This window comes from Cyprinodon variegatus, unplaced genomic scaffold (assembly GCF_000732505.1).
Source record: "Cyprinodon variegatus isolate N-32 unplaced genomic scaffold, C_variegatus-1.0 Scaffold268, whole genome shotgun sequence".
In the NCBI taxonomy this organism is placed as follows: domain Eukaryota; kingdom Metazoa; phylum Chordata; class Actinopteri; order Cyprinodontiformes; family Cyprinodontidae; genus Cyprinodon; species Cyprinodon variegatus.
Window position 1 is genome coordinate 752890 of NW_015150721.1, and position 26963 is coordinate 779852.

At 38.2% G+C, this 26963-nt stretch overlaps 3 protein-coding genes across 4 annotated transcripts in view; 1 reads left to right on the forward strand and 2 right to left on the reverse strand.

Moving 5' to 3' along the window:
• Positions 1 to 5080, reverse strand: part of LOC107089851 (kelch-like protein 13) — a 42254-nt gene extending 37174 nt beyond the window's left edge. The window contains exons 1-2 of one of the 2 annotated variants that reach the window (XM_015382863.1): positions 5000 to 5080; positions 3718 to 3789 (exon numbers count right to left, since the gene is read on the reverse strand). In XM_015382863.1, the coding sequence (XP_015238349.1) occupies positions 3718 to 3770 (53 nt within the window). In that variant the 5' untranslated portion in view covers positions 3771 to 3789; positions 5000 to 5080. Of the gene's footprint in view, positions 1 to 3717; positions 3790 to 4999 lie in introns of those variants that run through there. The other variant, XM_015382860.1, reaches the window with a different exon arrangement.
• A 1542-nt stretch (positions 5081 to 6622) lies between these two features.
• On the forward strand, positions 6623 to 24457 carry wdr44 (WD repeat domain 44). Its single transcript, XM_015382857.1, has 20 exons — positions 6623 to 7154; positions 9171 to 9204; positions 11195 to 11275; positions 11369 to 11981; positions 13579 to 13727; positions 13869 to 13964; positions 17053 to 17189; positions 17306 to 17389; positions 17468 to 17574; positions 18621 to 18772; positions 18853 to 18991; positions 19079 to 19143; positions 19261 to 19377; positions 19471 to 19593; positions 21975 to 22166; positions 22242 to 22343; positions 22431 to 22546; positions 23379 to 23506; positions 23579 to 23716; positions 23798 to 24457. The coding sequence occupies exons 1-20, from the start codon at positions 7084 to 7086 to the stop codon at positions 23884 to 23886; spliced, it is 2733 nt and encodes a 910-aa protein (XP_015238343.1). The 5' UTR covers positions 6623 to 7083; the 3' UTR covers positions 23887 to 24457.
• Positions 24458 to 24529: 72 nt separating this feature from the next.
• LOC107089850 (U2 snRNP-associated SURP motif-containing protein-like) overlaps positions 24530 to 26963 on the reverse strand; it is a 19103-nt gene continuing 16669 nt past the window's right edge. Inside the window, exons 22-24 of the mRNA XM_015382858.1 lie at positions 25754 to 25864; positions 24894 to 25057; positions 24530 to 24819 (exon numbers count right to left, since the gene is read on the reverse strand). Coding sequence (XP_015238344.1) covers positions 24699 to 24819; positions 24894 to 25057; positions 25754 to 25864 — 396 coding nt within the window. The 3' untranslated portion in view covers positions 24530 to 24698. The remainder of the gene's footprint in view (positions 24820 to 24893; positions 25058 to 25753; positions 25865 to 26963) is intronic.

Sequence of the window (26963 nt, forward strand, 5' to 3'; positions counted from 1 at the left end):
CGTCCGATTCATCGATTAATCGAAAAAATAATCGTCCGATTCATCGATTAATCGAAAAAATAATCGTCCGATTCATCGATTTTTAAAATAATCGTTAGTTGCAGCCCTATTGCCAACGCTTTTAAAAGTCGATTTTTATCGATTTTATCGATTCGTTGTTGCAGCCCTAGCTAGGACAATACCTTAATTCAACATTGAGTTTGTTCCATACTTTTATAGAAATGCTCAGTTTTTTAAAACATTTTTTTTTTTAGATTATTTCTGTATTTACACCCTCTCAATCAAGAAATAATTTCTGAAAGCCGTCAGGTAGCCATTTATTTCTAGCCTTATGCATTAACTGTGACCTTTACCGGATCAGAGAATTAAAACAAGCAGGAATGGATCAATAATGAATTATTGTGGTTATAACCAGTCTTATGCACGATTCTGATGGCCATATTCTGTAACTGCTTGGCAGTTTTAGTCATGTCTTGTAGGCATGACACCACGCATACACAGTTACTCACAGTTAAAAAATGAACAGAAGGTGTTATGCTTTATAGTTCAGAATATGTTTTGCTTTACTATGAATCAGGATGCCTCTTGATCATTTATTCTGAAATGTTTAATGTGAAACTTCCAGCAGATCTGGCAGTCAATAGTCACACCCAAGAATTTTAGAATCCAGGATTTCTGGTCTAATGGATCTAAACCTAAATGATGCAAATTATCAAATGGCTTGCCAGGTTAACACATTTATACACCGGGTCATTGGGATTAAGTGGTTCACCAAGGGTAGAGAAAAAAAAATAATTCCAACATGTGGCAAAGCTGGAAGCAACTCAGTCTCAACTTCTATTATTACATCACTGAGTAAATAAAGCTTAGGCCAGAGAGGGTGCCAGAGCAGGGGAGAGGTGACTGCTAGCTCATTTTCCATCCGTAGCTCATCTATATTGAGTTCCATCAGTTTGTGCACCGAATTGTGTAGCAAAACACAGGCAGCGACTGATTGCATGTCACATGTTGCAGAAAGACAATGCCATATGTACGCGGTGCGCTTGGATTTCGGACATTGGTGTTTGCGTTTGGGGCCGAGCTGGTTGGGAACCTTACCCGGTGAGGCTGCTATTCACTATAGGCCACGATGATGGATCCATCTGCTGTCAGGAGGCTGGTCTGGACCACACACTGCTAAACGAGTTGAGATTTACAAATGTTGGGACATTTAGACTGCTGAGCCGAGAGGTGCACCATTTGTCCATCGTTCTGTCCCTGAAGGACCCAGCAGAAACACTGGAGCGACAGATAAACACATTTCCGGAATAAAGTCCATGGATGGTGAGGGAGAGCACTGAACTAAGGATAGCCTGAGTGCCTGCCCCGGAAAACTGGCAATCACAGTAATAAGACAATTTCTTTGGAGATTTGGACCTGCTGTGGTAGCTTGTGATTAAAAGACCCTGTGCTGCATGTTTTTTTTTTTTTTTTAACAAAACCAGAGTAATTATTTAGGACTACAAACATGCAATAACAGAGCTGCCATTGGTTTTGTGGCTCTGGACATAGATAGGCTATGATTACAGTGAGCATTTTATCCATAGTAGGTGTAATGCCAAAGAGAAGGTCGAGATGAGTGCTTGTCACAAATGGGCAGAGAACATTTCCTGCTGCCTGCAGCAACAACACAACTCCAGAGGACATATGCTGTAATCCTTTAAAAGCCGCACAACCTCAAATTGAGCGTGCCATCGCCAACAATAGGCTTTAAGATGCGGCTCAGAGATGTTACAATTAAGTCACACATACCCAAACCACAACAAAGAGCATGAGTAAGAACACAAACCACAGACTTCCTCAAGAACTGCAGGCTGGGACGTCTAGATCATATAAGTGGGCCCATTGCATGAGGTTACTAATTAAAAACACAGAGCAACGTGATCCAACCAGAGAGCCTGCAGAGAGTTAACCTCATCCTCATCAGACAGCTGTTGTTGGACAACTATACCAGGCAGCTATTAACAGCCAACTGTAACTACACAGCCTTAATGCTGCCGGGACCAATACAGTTCTTATTTTTCCATTTCTTGAAAAAAACATGCATGTTTCAGATCAATGGATTTCATTGATCAAGGAAAAGAAAAAATATGTCTTCAGCTCAACCTAGCTCTATGACTGGTGGTGCCACTTAAAAAACAAAACAAAAAAAAAGACAAGAAGAATGCTGGCTCTGTTCTAGGAACTCCTCTAGATTCTCTGGAGATGATTTGACAAAAAATAATTAATCATAAAAACAGAGAACATAATCAGGCTCTTAAACACCAAAAGCGTCTTCATTCAAAGGCTTCTCTAAGTCTGATGCAAGACAGACACTTCAGAAGATCCTTCCTGCCCACAGCTACCAACATCTATTGAATTTAGTTACAACAATCAAATATAAATAACAGCAGTGAGTCATTTACATGCATGTAGATGAATTTTGGCCCCATCTTGTTTACTGAAAGTTTATTTTAATTATAAGGGCATATTTTCATTCCTGAATGCCTGTCTGCCTTTGCTACTTAATAGGGTTAGGATCTGGACTTTGATTATGCCTTTAAAAAACCTGCATTTCAGGTATAAACAATGCAGGGATAGGCATGTAGGTGTGGAGTGAATATAGTGCAGAGTATAGTTCTGCTTTAGTGTCCCAGTTGGAAAAGAATCCTCCATTAAGTCTTAAGAACAGCTGTTTTCTGATTCTAAACCCGTTTCCTCTTCTCAAACACAGTCAGTCTCAGGAACATCCAGTTAGTCAGAATTACACATTTTGAATTGTTTGTACCAACTGTAACTGAGCTATGAAGCAGATTTACTGTGACAGAATAATTTTTTCCAGGTTTTATTGCTATTAATTACATTAGCAAACATATTTTACATTTAAACCACAAGGTCAGCCCATTTTAATAAACCCTCTTTACTGCATTTCAGTCGTGGTCAGAGAGGGAACATGAATCGATTCACAGATGCAGAAGCAAGTGGTCAAAAAACTAAATAAAAAAATAAATACCATAAACCAAAACAAATATCCAGAAAAATCTCAGACTTCTGTTTGTGAATCATAGGCATTCTTGTTAAAAGCTTTGAAGAGTAAAAAAAAAGAAAGAAAAAGTTTATTAAAGCTATTCAGCTGTCAAATCCCAAGAGTTTTGACAGTAAGTCCAAATCTCTTCAAACGTCAGACTTACTATAGTCAATTGACCTAAATCATCCTTTATTAAGCACAAGTCAAGCATCAACAGCCTTTAACTGTTGTAATAAAAAACATAACAGTATTTCAAAGGAATATGAGTAAGACTCTTAGGACAAGCACTTAGTTCAGGTTGGTATGCAGCGACGTCAAGTTTTGTTTTCTTAAGAGTAATCAAGGATTACCCATTTTGACTCAACTCACGCCAATGCCAATCACAGGCTGAGTCAAGGATCGTTATCTGATTTTTAGTTTACCTAAAGTTACTTTTATTCCACGAAACTATTTGTTTTTTTTAGCAAAAAAAAAAAAACAAAAAACAAAACAATACATAAAGTTTACAGAATGTTCAAAGATGGTCTGTTAAGTTGGCTGGATGCTGGTCACTTTATTATTGGTTTCCTCAGCTAAACATGCAAGTAAAATAATAATAAAAGGATAAAATAATAATCCAAGAAGCAACACTCACTCACAATGAATTATAAAACAATGCAACATCTCATTACCTGTCATGTAGTCCGACAGGCATAGTCTCCCCTCTGTGTGCAGGGTGATCCATGCCCTCCCCAAAAGCACACCTACATTAATTTAAAAAGAAAGAAAATAAATTTTGACATAAAAATATCTTCAAAAGCCTGAATATTAAAAAAAATATTCTTCCAGCTGGTAGATAATCAGGACTAGTTGTTACAGAAAATTTCTTTCCTCTGAAATAACACATCTTGACCTACTAACATACTACACTTAAAACATTTTCTTTTTTGTTTCTTTTACAGGATTCATCTTATTATATTGTTAAGTGGATAATATACCGTCTGTGTGGGTTCAAAAGAACATATAAACTGATCACAAAGCAGAAAGTTAGTGTCTACTGAGTAAAATGTAAACTGGTTTCATCCTCTTGATAAAAATACTCTGAGGGATCATCCCTACTTGTTGCTTTGTGCAGAAATACGCTAATCGAAAAGGTAATTCGAGTGATGATGATAAAATTATGACTGGCCAAATAAAATGAATTGATTTTATAAAAAAGCCAATTTTGCTTTTTCAAAATGGTAAATCAGTTAAAGTGCTCTCATCTCCGACAGGGTTATAATTAAATTCTCTGTACAGCTTTATTGTTATTTATATTGTATCTCTATTGTACTCACATAATTATTTCCAAGTTAATTTAAGAAAAAGGAGCTCTAAGGGAAGAAAAAAATATTCTAATCTTAAAGCATTTCAATTTTTTTAAGACTCTTTTCTCAGGTTCAGTTCGGACTTACTTGCTAACTGGTGTAAAGAGCTAAAACAGCCCGAAAACATTAAAGGAAATTCGTCGGACTAAACTGTTTTATTAGAAAATAACATTGTCAAAGCCTGGTAATTGTAATCATGTTCTTGGTTCCACAATGTCGGTCCATTCTCCCCTTCTGAGGTTCAGGCTCTAGCTAACTAGCTTAGCCAACACTAACGCTGGCGTTTGCTAGCCTGGAATTTCGGATAAAAGAAGAAAAAAGGTCGACTACTGCACGACTTTTAAGCTGAAAACTATTCTCTAAATCTAGTTTAATGGAGTTAATTAGTTAATTTAGCGGTAAGCGACCAGAGTCAAAATAGAAGTTAGTTGGTTTAGTTAGTCTGGTTGGTTGATTGATATGCAACAGCCAGCAGATGCCTGAGCCCCACTGTCAGCTGGTATTTGTTCAGCTGAACATGCTACGTGCCACATTCCCACCAGTTTACACGTTCTTTTGATATTTTTTTTATACTGTCCGTAAACTTTTAAGTAATATATTCCTTTACCTTACGAAGAGAGGTAACGTTACCAGCGTCCTTGTTTTCCTTCCCAAGCCCCCTAAATCCACTTACAAGGCTAAAGCCGCCTTCCTCCTCCCTTTAATCCAATCCTGTTGGAGTTTACTGTAAGGCAGGGAACATCGGAACTTCCCATTGGTTGGAGACTCTGACAATCTTTTGTCATTGGCTCAAAACTTCCGTTAGTAAATAAAGAGATTTAAGGAAGAGTTCGTTTCATGTGAGGCACTTTGAGGCTGTCTGAACAGGGTGTGCTTGCCATAATCTACCTTCTACCCTGTTTAAATATGAATATTAAGGAATTTTAAATAAAATATTAATAAAACCTTAAATATTATGTATAATAACACACATATGAAAGAAAGAGAACAGCAAGAAAGTAATTAGTGACTTAGTTGTTTGTCATATAACACATAATTCTATGAATTTGTTTAAAAAAAGCAGAAGTACATGTTTTTTTTTTCTTGTTTTTTTTTAACAAGAGGTCTGCAGATGTAGATGAGTAAATAAAAGGTTAGCATGATTGGGTGTGGGGCTTGATAAAATACCTATATTTATCAAAACAAACATTAGATCATGTGAAGCCAAAAATTGAAAAAGAGGGCTGGAATGGAGCTCATTTTCAGTGGAACAGTGGTAAACCTCCAGCTCGATGAAACGTTTTATTTAATTAGGAAAAAGTCAGGCAATGCAGAGACAAGAAGCAAACCATATATTTTGATCATACCCTATGAGTGTCCTGTACCATTTAGGAAAAAAGTCAATTAAAAAAATTTGTTTCATATGGTTATTCCAATCAATGTTCCAGGATTGCTATTTTGGTTTAATGTGAATTCTAAAATTATTTTTTTCTTTAAAGTTTTGTGTGTGGCGGCCAGGAAAAGCCTCACTGGGAAATGGATTTGCCTCAAACCCCATTGCTAAACGAATGGTTTGCTATTATAAATGGTATCTTCAAGCTATTGAGAATAACATTTAATACCAGATTACAGAAATAACATTTAAGGAAAAATTGACTATTGAATTATTACAAAAACAAGGAAAGGTTTTTATTAAAATCAAATGCAAATGGTCATTGTGTTTGTTTTTTTATATACTGATGTATATCAATGGCACATCCTTTAGGTTACCAATTGAACGTGTCTTTTTTTGCACTAACAAAATGTTTAAAAATTAAGAATTAAAAATCTGTCCTTAATTAATGGTACATGGTACTTTGTTTTGCATGATGATATATATATATATATATACCACAGTTAAATACCACAGTTACAGATGGCAGCAGAAAAAAGGACGAGCGCGCTATACTGGTTACTATGGTAACCACCAATATTCAGAAGCAGCAAAACACAACTTACATATGAATAAATGTTCGGACAGAATAACTTTTCGACTAAACGAAATGGAGTTAAAGACTACATTAGCCCACTTTCACGAACTTTACATCGATATTATCGTTAAAATAAAAACACAGTTTTTATTTTGTTTGTTTTTTTACTGACGGTACACACTGTTCCTTCTTCTTTTTTTTTTGCTGTTCTTCGTGGCGCCAGCAGAGGGCAGTAATGTCTCTAAACCACATCATAGCAGCGGAGTAGAAGCAGCCGCGCCCCGCCCATTGACCCACCCGATTACACTCCATGGAATAACCGTTAAATTGTTTGTTGTTTTATGTTAACGCTCGTTTATTACGTTGTCCCTCGCGCCGTCCTCAGCTTCACAGCGGTCCACGAGTAGCCCCGCAGCCGGATAGTGGTCTCTTACCTCCAATTTTAGAGTCGGCGGTTTGCTGTGATTAAGAGAGATTTAAAATCAGAAACCTACGTTAGCATCGGAATACATTTGTTAGCCTATCAGCTGGTTAGCATAGTATAACATTATGGCGTTAAGTTAGGGAGGACAGTGGTTGTTCCCTCTAACCCTGGGCTGCGATAACATATTTGATTCAAATAGGCCAGAACACAGAGAGACGGCGCTTATGTTTATCACCTGCAGAATCCCAGATTGAGCCTTTTTATCACAGCTGTCTAGCGACTTAGTTGGACTAGCTGATGAGCTAAACTGACGTTAGCATGGCGTCAGATACGAGTGACAACGAAGAATTCTACGATGCTCCAGAGGACGTTAGCTTGACTCCAAAAGAGTAAGGAAGCTACTTTTTATTTGACTTTTGCTCTTATTTGGTAGTTAACGTCATGTAGCTACTGTTGTATTTTTAAACCCATCTTTAACGTATTAACTAACGGTTAAATTAAACACACTAGTGGTTTGTGATTAACTTAACCGATTTCCATACGTTAGACAGCACTTGGGTTCAGCAGCTGTTAAATGTCAGGAGAAGCTCAGCCAGGGAGTCACATGATATGACTGGGATATCAAACAGGAGAAGGTGACTTCCCTGTTTCAATTCAAAACACTATAAAATAAACACAACAAACTGTAGGGTTTGACCAGCAAAAATAATACAATTGAAAGCACAGAAAAAAAGATAGCGATCACTAAGTCTGGCGTTAAGGATGTTGGTGTTTCTTGTAACCTGACTCATTCTATTTACTAAATACTAGACAGAGGAGTCATATTCACACTTTGAACGTTAATTTTAAAGCCTAACTGGGAATAGACACATTCCTATTAGGAACGAACCCACAAATGAAAAATAATCATGATAAAATTAAGCCTAAGCATAAAAAAAAGTAAAACTGCAAGAAACAGAGCAAATGTTTTTTGATTGTTGTATTTGTTGTCTATGTTCATGTAAAAACTGTTAGTTTGGCAGGAGCTTTACTGAATGCTGCATTTATGATCTTAATTATTACATATCTGCACCTCTGCTGTAGTGAAATATGCCAAGTGGTAAGGGTGCATAAAGTTAAATTGTAGGTTTACATTTGTCCACACAAGATTGATAAATTTATTGGTCAAAATGTAGTGATGGATTAAGGTCTCATAAGGCATTGAACTGTTTGGTCAAATTGCTTCAACGATCCCCACAGTTCATGAAGCTTCATGTGAACATGTCACCACCTACTGGTGGAGAGCAGAACTACAGTTAGTAATAAAATCTGTAATTTTTTTGCTATATTGTTTTTCTTGTTCTTTTCCCTTTTAAGTTCCTTTAAAATTGTTAATTATTAATGTGTATAATAAAATCTTTTGTCATTTTTTTTAAAGTGTCAAATTTCTTAGAACAATCACTTAAGGTGCACAGTTTTTCTGCCATTTTAGTAAAATAAACTACAGGCATACAGTGAAAGTGTTTGTGAAAATTGGGCAATGATGAGCTAAATGAAAGGTGTTAGTCATTTATATTCAAACATAATAGTTTTTCCACAGTTTTTGGTTTTAATCGGGTCGGAAGTTGTGTTTAACCAATCTTTTGGCTAAACGGACGTAATTCGGCAGTGTTTTTACCCAGTCTATATTTTTACTAGGGCAAACCAATGCAAATTAGTCTCATCAGCCAAACTTGAACCATCAACCTATAGAGTGAGTGCCTGTGTCTTGCAGATCACACCACTGATGTGGACAACCTCAGAATGGAGAAAATACTGATTAATACTGACGTGTTTAACACTAACTGTGTCCGGTGTCAGATTTTGATCATTACAGTGTTTTTAACAACAAAAAAATTTTCAAAAAAAAAAATGGGTGAAAAAACAAACAAACCAATCCTAAAAACCAACCAAAACTTAACCAACAACAACAACCCCCCCCCAAAACCCCAAAACCTGAACGAAAAACGAAGCCGGTTAAAAGCCCTTCCAAAATTCTTGCGCTTCCTGAACCATTTCATCGGTCACGTGGTGTCACGGTAGCGAGGCCTCAGACGTCATCGATTTTGGCCCCTCCCCTAAATGAATCACGCCTCGACACACGCTTCGGGGAAACGCCTCCTCCATTACTCGACGCACGCCTCGAAGCCTCGGCTCATCTCATAACACCACTAGCAAAAAAAACAACAGGTTTTCACTATAGATATGAGAGCCTTTTTTAATAAACAATCAGTCCATATGGCTTTCCTAGAGGTTTCTAAACATGCCAGTAACAACAAACTCATCTGACAACGGAGGAAATGTCACTGTTTAACATACTGAGTTGAAATGTTTCTTTTTTTGTTTGAGTTTAATTTATAACTACAACTCTGTTTTATTATTTCTAGGTCACCTGCAAAGTTGGTCATTCCTTCACCTCAGGTATGTTTATCTGAACTCAAAATACTGTTAAAATAAGCTCATTTACAGAGATTTAAGCTAAAATGCACTTCGTTACTGCTTCCAAAGGAATGAAGGCTAGAACATAAGCAGGCGCTGTTCAACAGAAGTACTGTGAAGAATCTTACTGACTAGCCGGTTGTTTTTAATCCATCAGTTACTGTGGCTGTGCTGCTCCATGTTTTATAACACCTATATAATTTATTGCATGTTTATTTCCACAGATTTTAATGCCCTTCAGTACGCTGCCAGGGCTAAGTAAATATTTGGAAACATTCCCATAGATTCTAGTAAGGCAGCTGTCAATTCCCCTTACCTGGGGAATTTTTACGACTTCATTGTTTATATTGAGAGATAATTTTCATTAGTTAAATTAGCTTAATCAGCTTAATCAGAGAAGCTCTGTTTGAAGTTTTTCCAACTATACCTCCTTCGTGTGGAAGCAGGTATAGCTTTCAGTTAGGGTGTGACTTGTTTTATTCCACTAGTTTTACGTGTTCGCCTACTTGGGGCTTTGTATTTGAGGCTGCATAATTTATAATCTTTGTGAAAGATTTAATAAAAATCAAATAATGAAAAAATAAAACATCTCTTCCTAGCAGTTCATGTCTCTGCATGTTCTTCCTGAGGTCAGATTGTGCAATGAGGCTAAATGTGGGATTTTACAGGCCTTTGTTTGTTTGAAGTTAGTCATTGCAGTACAGTCAAAAAGCAGGAGCATGGTGCAGGTATGGCGTGTTTGAAAGAGTTTCCAGGACAGACATGTTATAGTTTTATTTTTATATATATAATTGCTAAATAATACCATTGGGGTATTGAACTGGGGTGGGTGTGTGTTTTTGATCTACTTTCATGTTTTGTTTCAAACAAAAGCCTGCATGAATATACTCAACAGGAGGTGAAAAGCAATTTGATGTATTCAGTTATCCCCCCCTCCCCTTTCAGCAAGGCAGTTGAATCTATTATACCGAAAGTATTTTAAGGAAGAGGAGTTTGGCCCAAATTAGATCTTTGAGCAACGACTTATTGCTGCTTTACTACATAAAACGTATATCAGAAAATATCTGCCTGAATCTAAAGTTTCCTGATTAAAATGGTCGATAGAAACACTCCACTTATGTTTAGTGCACCCCAGTGGTTAATAAACATTTGTGTGGTGGATCTCATGCCTGTTGTTGTTGCCTTTTGTTCTCTGTTTGAGTCCTGAAACTTGATCAAGTGTTTTGTAACCTTCCTTTCTGCAAAATGAGAAATAAAAGTATTTTATTTATTTTCCAGCCATCATTTTGGGTCGGTATTGGTCAATATATAAAACTGCATTATAGACATGGTATTGGTAATGAAAAGGTTATGTCAGGACACCCCTGCTGTAGATGCGCTTCATTTGAAAATTGCAGGTTGGGCCTTTTAAGAAAAGGAACACATCCTTTTTCTAAATTATGTTTGGATAAAAATCATAATGCATCAGGGCAAAAATGAAACGTTGATCCGACCTTCAGAATAACAACGCTTAGTCTTTATTCAAATGAATGACATTTAAATAATGACTACATTAAACACCAAAAGGAAATTTTAAAAGTGAGTAAAATATGAATCCTTGACAAATCCTGAATTTCCTCTCTAACTGAAACCTTACTTTCTCTAAATAGAGATCAAACGCTATTTTTTTTGTTTTTGTTTTTGTTTTTTTCAGGCCAATGTTGCCAATAATTTTTTGACAACAGGCTTTAAGTTTTTTTAGGCCCATATTGCTTTTTGTTCTTTCATTTGTATATAATGAAAATCACACAACGATAACAGCTGTTACTCAAGTCTCAGTTTAAACATTTAAATCATAGAAAAAAATGGAGGGAGCAGCAATTCGTGGCTGCTGAAGACACAAATGAATTGGCGAGCACATGAATGGATTCTCCTTATTCATTGTTTTATCCCCACTTCTTAACATCCAAATTCTGTCATTTCTCTTTCTTAGGAGGCATCAGAAATTTGTGCGAATGCTCCAGAAACTGTAAGCTGTGCCGCATCAGAAACTCAGCAAGATGATTCTCTACAGGTTTGGATTTCTTAAAGCAAAATCACTTCAGGTTGACAGGCTTCACTGTTTGCAGTGATTAACGGAAATCGACTTGTCTTGGTTTGTTCCTAGATCATTGATAGCATCATTGAGGAGAGTCAAAAGGGAAGTGCCGTTGATGTTTGTGAGGTGGTCCAGTTGTTAGATGAGCTACAGGTTGATGTAAAATCGGAGCCAAAGGAAGAGCAGCATGCTGTGAAGGTTCCCATGGAGAGAACAGTCCTAGTTGTTGCACCTGAACTTGTTGAGGAGTCGGAGGAGCAACAGGAAAGTCTAACTAGTAATGGAGAATGCTCTCTAGCTGCTCCTGACCCTCCAAGTCTACCAGGATCTTCAGCTGAGTCCCAAGACCAAGTGCAGCCTCCAGATCTCACCAGCACCATCGTTCACAGCCAGGCTGACGCTGCTGCTCTGATGACAGAAGGCGAGAAGGAGCAGAGACCTGCAGACATCTTGGACCAGGTTCCCTTAACAGACAGGCCGCTTCAAACGGACTCAATGGGGCCTTTAAAACCCCCCCGACAGTTCACAGTAGAGCCTGATATCGTAGCCAGCACCAAGAAGCCTCCTCCATCACGGCCGCCGCCTCCCAGTGGGGGTCCTCCGCCGAGGCCTCCCCCGCCATCCTGCCGCAGCTTACCATCCAGGATGTCTCAGGAATGTGTGAGGCCAAGTGGATTGGAAGGTGAGGAAGCGGTTCTTCTGCACCTGCTTTGCAAACAAATGCCCACTTTCTTTAATCAGGGAGGGGTTATCTGGGGCACAACGGGCCATGATTTTGGCTCACAGTTCAGACCAAGTGGCTCTTTAAGCAACTAATCTAAATAGAGTAGCACTTCTCTTTTTTTTTTTTTAGCTAATATCCGTGTCAAGAAAATTGATTATATTTTCTGTTGGTCCTGAGAGGTCTGGACTTTGTTCAGCCTTCAAAAGTGGTGTGATACGGCGACGTCATAGAATGGGCAGCAACCTGATGGGGATGAGGCCTATAGGGGGGACTTTAAAAGGCTTAAAAAAGCAGGATATGCGGCCTTTAGCTGATCATTGATGTGAAAGGAACTGCAAAGCGTTTCTAAAATCTCTACAGAAAAATCCTCAGCAGAGGCTGGTTTGCGGACGTCTGAAGTTCCTTTTTGATTTAAACGAGTTGGCATCAGTAAATCCATAACTGGACTAAAGGCAACATTATTTTCATTTCTTAGAGCGCTGATGAAGGGTATAAACCATGAAACATTTTTAAGCATGGAACTGAAAATTCTCCATCCCAGATTATCTCGGTTTACTAACTGATCCTAAAGGCCTGGTTTTTGGGATATAAAAAGATCCCCAATTGTTAAACACTTAAACTCAACTTAATATAAAATTTTTCTCCAAGATTAATAATAATAATAAAAAAAAATCTGTTAAAATGGAAATAAAAATATAAGAATCATTAATAGTCTAAGTGTACAAACCCATAAATTAACTCTCATTGATTCAGTTTTGACCTTTTCTCCTGTTGGGTTCACACCAATTAAACTGAACCTGATCAACCTGAGCTAGAGCACAGCTGTCCCAGCACTAGATGTTACCATTGTGTAGCTAAACCCAGAGTTTGCAGCGAGGATCCTCAGAATAATCATATTGTACAATATTCCACGGCATTGTTAATATACCGTTCTACAATTAAGACGGGAAGAAAAAACTAGAAATTCCTCTAAAATTACGGAAAAGACAAGGTGGGAACTGGTTAAACCGGCCTGGTACCGATCCGTCTGCCATTTGATACTAAGAGTAAATCATTTCTATTATTTGACTGATTTATTTTATCTGAATCGTATTTTATCTGATTCGTGTTTTATTTTGAAAAATGAACAGATTCCCTCCATTATAACATCTGTGACTCACTGTTGACAGCCATTACACCATAGGTCATGTTATACCTCCTGCTTTAAAATACCAATTTAAACCCCCAAGCTAGCAAAAATGAGTAATAAGCAAATGTCTTTAGATGGGTCCTTTGGGAGGGGGAAGCAGTCAGGTGAAGAGACTGAAGAGGAGCCTATGGCTGCTGAAAGAGGGACATTCTAAATCTTTGTTAATCCTCAGGAATTAACAGAATATGTAGTTCTGTCCTACAGGCAGATGACCAAGTAGAAAAACCAACCTTCGTCCATTCCTCCAGTCAGAGATTTTACATATGGTGTTACTTTGGTGGGAATACTGTGGGTCATTGGGGTCCCTTAAATAAGAACATTAGCGCTGTTTTTAAGAGTGTTCTGTTTTCTTGTCCCTTCACCCAGTATCTGCGGTGAGCGCTGTAAGCTGTGATTCTCTGGAGCCCTCTGGTTTGATGTCTCCATCCAGCACAGTGAGGTGTCTGACTAAAGACCTGCAGCATTCCTTGGATCTGGCCAGTGCCACCAGCGGAGAAAAGGTGGTAACAGCACAGGTCAGTGAGCCTGTAGACGAGGTTGTTGGGTTTTGTTCTTTCATACTTTCATTCAGCTGCTTTAAATGATCTAAGGTGAATGAAGGAGCGTGTTTAATGCATTTTTGAGTTTGGTTTTCTGTTTATATGATTGATTTCTAGGAAAATGAGGATGAACAGGCCTCATCTCAGAGTGGAGGACAAACCCCCGGCCCTCAGCGTCCACGTTCTAACTCTGGCAGAGAACTGACCGATGAAGTAAGGGTCAAACTTTGTGGGCTTGTTTTATGATAACATTCTTGGTAGGTTCCCCACTTTTAGGGCCTTAATGGCTTTCTTTCATGGCAAATATCACAGTGATGAATATTTAGTTGTCATTTTTAAAACCATGTATGTAAACTTTAAACCCAGGTATTAACTTAATTTGAGGCTTATTAAATTACTTTTTTTAGGTTAATCTTCAGCACTTGTTTTAATGCCCTGTGTGGGCTGCTCTGCTCACTGAATAGACTATGTGAACAAAGGGCCACTTTACATCAGTCTTAGCTCTGCTTAAACAATTCAGTTTATATTTGTTTATATCTAAAGTGCCAATTCACAACACATGTCATCTCAAGGCATTTTACAGAGACAATTCAACCAGATCATACAGTCAGATTGGTTCAAAAAATTTTATCTAATGAAAACCAGATGATTGACTCTTCAGGAATCCCTCACACAAAGCATGATGTAGTGACAGTGGAGAGGAAAACTTCCTTTTAACAGGTAGAAACCTCCAGCAGAACCAGACTCTGGGTGAGCGGCCATCTGCTGAGGCCGACTGGAGTTCGAGAAAGAGCAGACAGAAAAAGAAGCAGAGATACAAAAGGCAACTGTCAACCAGCTCCACAGGCGGCCCCGTCCAGGAAACACACAGCCAGGCAGACGAGCCATTCACAGTCAGAGAAACAGGACTACACTGAATACAGACCAAGCTCCAACATCTATAAACAAAGGTCTTGATGGCACAGCTGATACTTCTTCTATCCAGGGGGGGATAGAAGAACAGACCAGATGAAGTTACTATGATAACAAAAAAGTTTCCCACAAAGTATTGCATAACCTGGAAACTGAAGAAAAACTACACATAGTGGTTATTTGACTTAACTAATAATAAAAATAAAAATAATAATTAACCTGAGTTTAGCCTCCTTTATGCCTATGAAGACTGAGAAAAAACATCTGAAGGGTCAGGAGTGAAATTTGGAAGAAAGAATTTGGTGATAAAACAGAATCTCAAGCCTTGGACTTATTATAGAGTACAGTTGAAAGTGGAAGGGTTAAGGCACAAACAGCCTACCAACCTGTTGCCATCTATCAAAACCAACCTGGCGGGAAGCGAAAACATTCATCAGCAAAGCAGCCCAGAGGGCCATGCTAACAGGGAGAAGACAACTGTTAGCGGTATACACTATATAGCTGGCTTTAAAGGGTGAAAGAACAAATACATGTTATAAGAAAACTCTCAAAGATAAACTAGATCAAACTGGAACTTTCAGCCTTAACGCAGAATACCTTTAATAGCAAAACAACTGAAACCACCCTTTAGTCCAAACTCCCATAACCTTTTTTAATATTAAAATCAATGTTTTTATGTTGTTGTTTTTTTTTTACCTTTTTGATTCTTCATACTGCTTTTTGTTCCTGTACCCCTTTGTCATGTTAACCTGTGCTCTTAAAAAGTTTGGTTTTCCCTCATGCTTATCAGACTGTTAGGTTTGGGTTTGCCTTTCTGATAAGATGGCCGCTGCAGTCTTTATCCAAGCTGTTCCTCGCTGAGTTAATGTGTGACAGAGCGCAGGAAGCACTGCTAGATTTCAAACTATTCACTTGATTTAATCAAGTGTAGGGTTCTAATAATGAGGCGAGAACAGATCAACAAGAATCACGTTTATTACATTTATGCTGAATATACACTGTTCCAAAAATAAAGGGAACACACATATATCTTAAATGAAATTAAACTTCTGTGAAATAAAACTTTCCACTTTGGAAGCAACACTGAATGAGGATCAATTTCACATGCTGTTGTGCAAACCAATAGTCAACAGGTGGAAATGATTGGAAATTAGCAAGACACACTCAATAAAGGATTGGTTCTGTAGGTGGGGACCACAGAACACTTCTCAGTACCTCTGCTTTCTGGCTGATGTTTTGGTCCCTTTTTTTAATGTTGGTGCTTTCACACTTGTGGTAGCATGAGACAGACTCTACAGCCCACACAAGGGGCTCAGGTAGCGTAGCTCATCCAGGATGGCACATCAATGCGAGATGTGGCAAGAAGGTTTACTCTGTCTTTCAGTATAGTGTCTAGAGCCTGGAGGCACTACTAGGAGACAGGCCAGTACATCGGGAGACATGGAGGAGGCCATAAGAGGGCAATAACCCAGCAGCAGGACCAATACCTCTGCCTTTGTGCAAAGAGGAACAGGAGGAGCCCTGTCAGAGGCCTACAAAATGACATCCAGCAGGCCTTAAATGTCCCTATTTCTGCACAAACGGTTAGAAACAGACTCCATGAGGACGATATGAGGACCTGACATCCACAGATGGGGGTTGTGCTCACAGCCCAACACGATGCAGGATGCTTGGCATTTGCCAGCAAACACCAGGATTGGCAAATTGGCCACTGGTTCCCTGTGGCGCTCTTCACAGATTAAATCAGGTTCACATTGAGCATATGTGACAGACAGCACAGAGTGTGGAGATACCATGGAGAGCGACCTACTGCCTGCAACATCCTTCAGCATGACCGGTTTGGCAGTGGTTCAGTAATGGTGTGGGGTTGTATTTCTTTGGAGGGACACACTGTATGTGCTCCGGAGGTAGCATTACTGCCATTAGGTACCGTTGCACCACAGACCTCTCAGGGGTTGGTTGATGCTTTAGGTCAGTTCTGGGAGGACCTCAGGAGAACATCTGGCATCTCCTCAGGATCATGCCCACGCATTGTAGGGAGATCATACAGGAGCACGGAGGCCACACACAATACTGAGCCTCATTTTGACCTGTTTTAAAGACATTACATCAAAGCTGTATCAGCCTGTAGCGTTTCTCCACTTTATTTTGTGTGTGATTCCAAACCCAGGCCTTCTTTGGTTAATAAATTGGGTGGTTTTGTTGTCAGCACATTCAACTTTTTATAGAACAAAGTATTAAAAGAGAGTATTTCATTCATTCAGATCTAGGATGTGTTTATTTGGGTGTTCTGTTTATTTTTCTTCAGAGGTTTTATTTACGCATGAATATCTGGAGCTCTAGATTCTCAGTCTCTGCTCTGATATAAAAACCTGCTTCCATGTTTTAGGAAATACTGGCCAGTGTGATGATCAAGAACTTGGACACCGGAGAAGAGATTCCCTTAATTCAAGCAGAGGAGAAACTTCCTACAGGGATCAACCCTCTGACTCTACATATCATGAGGCGGACCAAGGAGTACATAACGTGAGGGAAAAAGATTTAAATATCCAATAAAAGTGATGATGTTGGTAACTTCTATATAAGCCTCCTGTGTAATTATATATATTTATATAAGAAGCCGCCATGTTTTCTGCTCTCAGGAATGACGCAGCACAGTCAGATGATGATGACAAGTCTCAGGCTCCATTGACAGACACTGATGGAGGAAAACTGAAGCAGAAAACGTAATCTAGCAGACTTTTCTCCGTGTCTCTGTTTCCACCACTTGATTCAATGTGAAAAGTGATGTTTTTTTTAACCAGGACCCAGCTGAAAAAGTTCCTGGGCAAGTCGGTGAAAAAGGCCAAGCACCTTGCTGAGGAATATGGAGAAAAGGCTGTCAATAAAGTGAAGAGTGTGCGTGATGAAGGTATAATGGCTAAATGATGAGCAATAATTAAGGATTTTTGGTTCAACTTTTGTTTAAACTTTCTTCATTTTTATAATTGGTTCTGTCTGTCTGTAAAGGAAAACTGATAAGAGGCCAAACATCATTGGTTCAAATCAAAATACAGCAATACAAACCAAATAGTTTTTTATTTTTAGGTTACTTTAAAGAACTGAAGAACATTAATGAACAGAATAAATACAAAAGCACTTGCTGAAACTTCTTCCCTACCAATCATTTGTATAAAATATGAATAAAGATCTAAAAATGTAAACAAAAAAATTTCATTTGCATAATGAGGCAGAAATGCATACAGAAATGTAAAAAGGGAAGACGGAAATAAATAGCGGCGAAGAAATAACTAGGGTAAAAAAATACAAAGGAAGAATAAAACAGACAAAAATATTATAACATGCACATAAATAAATACTTAAAAATATAAGTAATTAAATAAATGTAAAGATTATAAAGGGAAAAAAATAAGCTAAATATTACAAAGGCAAATAAATAAAGCTTATTAAAAGAACTGTATAATTTAATTTCTACTTACATTTATTTGTTTATTGTATTTTTGGTGGCAATTAATTGTATGCTTATTTATTTATTGAGCATTTATTTATTTCTGTATTTATGGTCCTCCATAGTTTACTACCGTCATTCCTCATTGCACACATATGCAGCATCATACTGTGGTCTTGACATATTATATAATAAGCTAACAGGGCTCCATAATGCAAACTGAAAGCCATTGTTTGCAACCAGAGTCAGCTGCTGGTGTAGGAATTTGTAAGCCATAATATATAACTGGCTCCCTTTATACAAAGAAACAGCGTTGTGCATATTTATCAGAGCATATAGGGACTAAACAGTTTTTCCTTGTTCTATCTGTCCTACTTTGTTGTGAAATGTGGCTAGAAATCTTAGTTTTGTAAATTAATTTATAGTAACTTTCTAGTCTAAGGCGATTCATTCATGCTCCTACTGTTTGCAAAATCTCAGTTTTGCTTTCTGCATGGTTTCTTCTTTAGTTTTCCACACAGATCCAGACGATCCTTCATCCAGTGATGATGAGGGCATGCCGTACACCCGACCGGCCAAGTTCAAGGCAGCTCACAGCTTTAAAGGTCCCTTCGACTTTGACCAGATCAAGGTTGTGCAGGACCTGAGCGGAGAGCACATGGTAAGACTCATGACCTCAATATTCATCCCTGAGGAAGTGATCATCGTTGGTGTTTTTAAAAATGTTTGTGTTTCCTTAAGGGAGCGGTTTGGACAATGAAGTTCTCTCATTGTGGAAGACTTCTGGCAACTGCAGGCCAGGATAATATCGTTCGCATCTGGGTCCTTAAAACTGCCTTCGACTACTTCAATAATATGAGATTAAAGTACAACACTGAAGGTTTGAATATTATTGTGGATCTGTGTTAACAAATATGGAGCGAAGTGACCCGTTTTGGAGAATCATCCTTTGTTTCTTATCCTCCAGGTCGAGTTTCTCCATCTCCTTCTCAGGAAAGTCTGTGCTCATCTAAATCTGACACGGATCCAGGGGTGAGAAGTTTAAAAGCTGACGAGAACCAATGTTTTATCCACATCTTAGCTGGGATTTTTACCTGCAGAGCAGCAATCGATGTGAATCTTTCCTTAAATGAATTTCCTGTGTTTTAGGGAAGCTGTGCCCCAGAGGATCTGGACACCGAAGACAGAAGTGCTCCTTTCCGCCAAATTCCCTTCTGCAAGTATAAGGGACACACAGCTGATCTACTGGACCTGTCCTGGTCAAAGGTAAGCATGTTCCTCTTCTTCTTAACGGATGTTAGATTCCCCATTGAGCCTTTTTTAAATGTATATATTTGACTCCTGCTGCCGTTTGTCCAGAACTTTTTCCTGCTCTCGTCCTCCATGGATAAAACGGTTAGATTATGGCACATATCCAGGAGAGAGTGCCTCTGCTGCTTCCAGCACATCGACTTCGTCACAGCCATTGCTTTCCACCCCAGAGTAAGTTGGTTCATCATGTGTTTGTCTTCAATTTAGGGTTTACTGGTTCATTTGATCAGTTTTTATCAGGTTGAATATCGTTAATGTCTGGTTAAAAGTCATTCAGGGGGTTTCATAGAAACCACATCAGTTTTTTTTTTCGTTGTTTTTTTCAGAATCGACTTTATCAGCCAAGCTTGTTCAGACAAGGACTTTGGTTCCACTTATGTAAATAACTTCTAAACACAAAGCATTGATAGGAGGTTAGATTTTTGGTCGTGTTTGTTAGTTATCAAGATTCATTAAAAAGATATGAGGGCATTTTGATGAAATTTTTTACCAAAGGGGAGCTTCTTGCCAATGAACAATTCATTACAGTTTGGTAATGATCCAGATCATGGGTCAGTTTTAGCTATAGGCGTAAATCACAATATGGGGCATTTGCTGCTTGGTGGAGGTCTGAGTACTCAGGGTGCTTTTCTAATTCTTTATTGTGAATATATAAATGTAGATGGGTTTTGGAGGCTGGATACATTCAATCTTTGTTTTAAAAATTTTTAAAACATTTTTTTGGTATGTTATATGCAGTGAGTAGCGGGGTTGGACTCGACAGGGGACAGAGGAAAGAAGTTAGCCTGGATTATAATCTTGTATTTTTTAATGTGTTTTATACCATTTAAATGCATTGTCCCTTTTTTTTTTTATAAATAAATACAAAATGTTTATATGCTGTGTTCAAGGCAAAAAATTAGGTTCTCACCTTTAACATGAGTGCGTTATAGTGAAGTGGAAGGTCCTAGAACAAAGCAATATGGATGCATCCATCCACATTTTTTCACCTCTGAACCCGATATTACCTTTATAGGTATCGTGGAGGATTTTTTTCCTTTTTGTTTTTTTTCCACACAGAATTAGCTGTTATCCATCCTCTGATTATTTCAGGTAATGTCTCTGAATCACACGCTCCTCAAGGAAAAAAAGGCAACAAAAGGCTACATGTCAAACAATTTTCGCAATTCCACTGTGCCTTTCTAATACGAAATCCTGGTTACTTTGTCAGAGAGCGTAACTGCATGGGAGGACCGTTTCACATCAAGATAAATGGAGATCTCTGATTGGTCAGACGCTGATTAGCCTTTAGTTCAGATTGACAGGTGGAATCAACTCATTAGAGCAGAAATGCAGAGCCATGCTTCCTCCTCCAATATCAGTCTATGACCCCGAACATGAGCTTCTGAAAGAATGAGGGAAAAGTTCTCATTTACAGGCTCCTAAACCTCAGGAATAGAATTCCCAGAAGAATTGAAGCTCTTATAGCTCCAGAGGGCGACCAACGTCTTATTGAACCCAAAGGTCTATTGGATATAACCTAAGATCATTAGGAGAGTCAAGGAGAGTGAGTGGTTTAACCTCTGACTTCCTCCTGGCTGGAAAATTAACATTTACTGTCGGTGGGTTTTATACAGGGCATTTCCAGGTTAATAGACACACTCTGTGGACTTTATGAAGTTTGCATTCAAAATAATCAGAATTTAACTAACTGCAGTTTTCAAACGACTGAGGCACTTAATTATGGTTATATCATATTTAACAAGAGTTAAGATATTGACTTTCTAACTCCAGCCTTTTAGGTGGTGGTTAAATGTTTACAGCAGGTTTAGCGCCACAGAGAAAGGGACAGAGTTTCAGTTAGCACGCAGATCCATGCATGAGATTGAAAGTTGGCACTTTTCCACACAACAGGAATGGTGAAGTCCTGCAACAATGGACTCTGGAATAGCGAGCTTTCAAGGTCAGGACAGGAAATCCTGGAGTGAAGCTTTTGGATGATGCTAAAGGATTTGAATAAAATTGCAGTTGTAATATTGTTTGGGAGAAAAAAATTGCAATTTTATTTTGTGGCTAAATTGTTTTAGCCACAAAATGTTTTTTTTTTTTTTTTCTTTCTACCTCTTCATTGTTCACACATCCAAAAAGTCCAGCTGTGTTTAGGATTATTGTCCTTCTAAATCCTCCAGTCAGGTCTCAACCATCTAACCCAAATCCTCCTTAATGAAAGGATCTTTGGGAACAACCCAGGAGCTACAGGTTAAATGTAGACCATCGGCCCACTGATGATGATTTTCAATTTATTTTTTCTGGTTTTGGCCGATAGAGGCATGTGTTCCCCCGTTCATTCCTGCTTTCAGTAGCCATTTGTAATATTTCGATGGATTTCTTCATGAACGTTTTTTAAATTTTTTTATTTAGACTTTCGTATCGTTTTTCATGTAACACTATATCCATTTGAACGGAGGAAAGAAAAGAATATTGGTTCCAAAATCAGCAGCACACATCGGGATCTGTTAAGACTTTATTAATTGATTTCTAAAGCAGGTTTTACTTCTGTCTGTGTTTTATAGGATGACAGATACTTTTTAAGTGGTTCTTTGGATGGAAAACTCCGACTTTGGAACATTCCAGATAAGAAGGTGGCTCTGTGGAATGAGGTGGATGGTCAAACACGGCTCATCACCGCCGCCAACTTCTGCCAGAATGGGAAATACGCCGTCATCGGCACCTATGATGGACGCTGCATCTTTTATGACACTGAGGTATCCTGTAGTTTTTATCCTGATTGTTCTAAGGAGATTTTGGAATCTGATGTAGCTTTCCTGTTTATGTACTAGCGGCTGAAATACCACACCCAAATTCACGTGAGATCAACCAGAGGAAGGAACAAAGTCGGCCGCAAAATTACAGGCATTGAACCTCTGCCTGGGGAGAACAAGGTAACAGCTCCTATTCCCCCACAGACAGCCTGGTAGATAATGCTGCAGAGAGGGTCGATAAATGTCCAAATCTCTCCTCTCTGGTAGATTTTGGTTACCTCAAATGATTCCCGTATTCGTCTGTATGACCTGAGAGACCTGTCTCTGTCCATGAAGTACAAAGGTTACGTCAACAGCAGCAGCCAGATAAAAGCCAGCTTTAGGTGAGAGACGTTCCTATCCAGCTCCACATGTTTGTTCTCTGCTGCTTCTTACTTTTCTAAAGAGAAAGGAAGTGCTGTCATTTAATATGAAAGGTCTATTAGATGTTTTGTATTGTTCCAACACAGCTTGCAAAGAAAAAGTTCTTACCTTTTAGCCCATCTCCACTCCTTTTGTTGCTTTGACCATTTTTTTAATCCTTCTTTGCTGTGGATTTTGCAGACTTTCTATTAAGCTTTTCAAAAATACTACTACTTAGAAACAATACAGATTCGGCACTATATCAAGTGCTTGTATATTTTTTGCTTCTAACTTACATTTTCTGGACTATTTGCACATTAAAAGCATCAAATCAGTTTTGTCATATGTGGGTTATGTAAGCCTTTGAGTAGTTGAAAACAATACCATGTATTGTGACAACTAGGACTTTACCTAATGTTTTTATTTATTTATTCATGATTTAATTAATGTAAAAATATTTTTTTGTGGAATATGGAAAAAGAAAATGCCGTATTTTAAATGAATTAAAATTACAAATAATATTTTATGTTTATGCTCAATTTCCTGCAAGTTGGTTATTCATTCTGCAAAATTAATGTTTTATAGTCTGTACCGTTACGCTAGGAAACAAATTACCAAGTGAGATGACCTTTTAATTAATGATTAACTTGATTCATCATTTCAGCCCCACTCTGTCCATAGAGCCTGATCTCTGTAGAACTATCTGGTCTAACTTTTGGATAAGATAATTTAGAAATGGGGAAAAATAATTTAACAAAGAAAATTTTTCCATTTTACTCAAAAACTAATCCAGTCTGTCCTCTTCTTCTACAGCCATGACTACTCCTTTATAGTCAGTGGCTCAGAGGATAAATATGTGTACATCTGGAGCACTTACCACGATCTGAGCAAATTCACATCAGTACGACGAGACCGCAATGACTTCTGGGAAGGCATCAAAGGTAACCAGTAAAAAAGCATCTAACGTAAATTATCTGCTCCTTGTTTCTAAACGGTTTGTTTTTGTCTTCCAGCACACAATGCAGTCGTCACCTCAGCTGTTTTTGCACCTCATCCGGATCTTATCGTTCCTCAAGATCCGTTAGCAGAGAAACCCGAGGCAGACCGGAAGAGCCTGGACTCCACGGATTCCTCTGAAACGATACCATCAGGTACAGTAGGTCCTCCGCTTCACGTTCATCTGATTCCCTCAGAGAGGAGCTGCGTTTCAGTGCCATTTGTTTTCCCTGCAGGAGCCCTGAAAACTGATCACACAGAAGTTCTCCTCTCTGCTGACTTTACTGGAGCAATTAAAGTTTTCATCAACGTCAAAAAGTACTGAGCACTTTGGACGCAGGCCTGTTCAGCTGAAGATGGACGATGAGTCAAAGTTCCTTTCTCTACCTAACGGTTGTTCCTCTCAGTGTAAAGTGGAGAAAGACTGTACAATGTGGGCAAGGTGAAGCAACTTGTCTTATTTTTTATCTTTCATACCAGGTAACTGAACAGTTCAACATCTGGAGATCCAGAAATATTTGCACAGAAATTAATTCTGTTCAGATGTTCATGATTATAGCTGTGTGGCCAAGAATTATTATAGAGAACAAAATTATTTTCTATGGTTCTGAGCACCTTCCCCATTTCCTTGGTTTTCACATCTCAGGCCGATCTGTTCTTGTTAAAGTCAACCCCTGTCAAAAGTTACTGTTCTCTGATTAATACGTTTTGTGGTCAGGCTTCTTACATTTCTCTTAAAAGCAAATGACTTCAGCTGATCCGCACAGTTCAGCAAACTACTAAGGATTCAAACTGGATGTCCTAAATGTTTCAGAAAACGTTGGTTCATTTCCTGTTCATCACAGCACTGTAACTCATCCAGACGGAAATCTTTCAGCTTTTGTAAACAAATAATGTACTTTCATCAATAAAAAATCTGCACAAACAGAAAGGCTGCCTGACTTTTTTTTTTCTTTTCCATGTCTTCCACAGAAACATTCATCACCAAAGGTGATTTTATTTAGTGTCAGAACTTTGTGACAATGTCAGATTTTTAAAAACAAAAATATAAGTAGTTACAGCGGTGAAACTTCACAATACAAAAAGGTGCCGAGTCTTTTTATGGAACCAAAAGAAGGTTTCAAGTCCTGAATCAGGTCAGTGTTTACTCTTCTTTGCCTTCTTGTGGGAGCGATGTGGGGATCGGGACTTGGACTTGCTTGCCTTCTGGTCTGGAGATGGCGATCGGGAGCGTTTAGACCGTTTAGGAGACTTTGTTCTGCGAAGCGAGAAGACGCCAGATCAGCTTTACGTATGCTCAGTTCCTCCACCTGCAGCTTCTTTAATGCTTACCTTGATGGAGAGACACTCTTTGAATTTCGGGACTTTTCTCCAGGATTACCGCTCTGCCTTCTGTCTCCATCGTTCTTTTTGCTTCTTTCTTTATGCCTCCTTTCTTCCCTCTGAGCATCTTTAGTCTTTGACCTCTCATTCTTTTCCTCGGCTTTGTGAAACTCCTAAAGCAGACAAACATTTAATTGACTTTGAACCAATCAACCTTAACCTGTACTCAGCACTTTGAGTCTTCACTAAAGCAGCAGTTTTAACCGAATTCAGTTTATTTATATAGCGCCAATTCACAACATGACACCTTACAGAGACAATTCAACCAGATCATACAGTCAAATTAAAAGAAAACCAGTTGATTGCAACGACTCATTGACTCCAAGGCAATCCCTCACACCCAGCATGCTTGTAGCGACAGTGGAGAGGAAAACTCCCTTAAACAGGAAGAAACATCCAGCAGAAAGAGGCTCAGTTTGACACATGCTTTCATATTTCTAAGCTTAACCGTGCTGGTTTGGTCCTGAAAGTTGATGAAGGCAACAAATCACCTTTTATTTACAGAAAATGGGCCAAATTAACATTGAATTTCTAGTTGCATGAGCACTTCAGTGAGGTGCAGTATTCCCATATTTACTTCTGCCCACAGAAGAAAAAATGACTTTTCTGTCCACAAGATGGCGACGTCTGGTTAAAACTGCAGCTCTGTACAGAAGCAAACAGAGCTGCAAAGATGCTGCCCCAGTTCCTGATAAGCAGTGCACTGTTGTGTCTGTTGGAGTAGAGCATGCAGTGGACGACCAACAGCACTAATAATATGAATGTAGAAGGATCACTGCAGTAAACCTGATCCCTACAGGGAGTCTCACCTTCTGCAGCAGCTTCTGTCTGTAGTTCTCCACTTGTTGCTGAATGCTCATTCCAGGTTTCCTTTTGCTTTTTCCAGATTCCAGCTCATCTTGGAGTTTCATAACTTTTACCTGTGATCGATGAATCCAGTCAGTTGTTCTGTTTGACAACAATAGATCTAATATTTCCTGGCTACTGATTTTGGTCCGTAAGAGAAAACTTGACAAAGTTATTAAACATCCTACAGAATCATTTGTGGAGTCATTTAAACCATTTTCTATGGAGAGCAGTTTCATTCAAAATTACAAACTAAATATTCAATCGATTGTTTTAGAAATCCCTAATTTGAGGTTACTTAAAGTAAATTAACATTTTCAAATCATTTGGAAGAGGCGAAAAAAGATATTTTATGTTGAAAAATTTTTTATATTTGTAAAGTTTTTTTCTTGTGTCAGTAAGTTATCCTTTTATAGAATGGCAGTATGTGAACCTTTACTCTACTTCAAACTAATAGATGTTTCTACAAAATTTTATTCTTAAATATAATTTGTCCATGGCAAAATATGTTGATTTAGTAGAACATTAACTCCCCCCCCCTAATATATTTCCAATGAATAAATATTGTCTTCAACAAACTTAACAGAAATGAAATAAAAGCAATCGAATCCCTCCAGAGTGTTTGTAAAGGGAAGGCGGGGCTTATTGTTTATCAGCATCATAAATATCGTCCAATTGTAGACGTGCTTTAAGCTTAAGTATTTTCACAGTAAAAAGTCAGATTTAAAGAAGTTTCATGCAAAAGTTAAAAGAACATTTCAGTATCCTGTCAGCTGAGTTTGTTTATGTTAATGTGATTAGAAGTTATATTTAATATTGTTTATTAAATAAAAATTCTACAAATTCTACTCCACTATGTAATGATTTGATTACCAGATTATTTCAGTACTTCATTTCTTTATCATTTTAGCCCTCTTAGAGAATAATCTAGATAAATGTCCAAGAAATAAAAAATGGAAAACAAACTATAACTATCAAATTAAGATTTTCTTTTAGTTTATTTTAATAATTTATTTACTTTCAGATTTTTTTCATAATGCTCTCGTAGTGGCATTTTTTTTTATGTACTTTCTATTTCATGAACATGTAAAAAACATAAAACACCCTAAAACAAAAACAGCATGAACTAAAAACATGATTTAAAAGATAATTGTCCTGGATGTTTTTTCATTT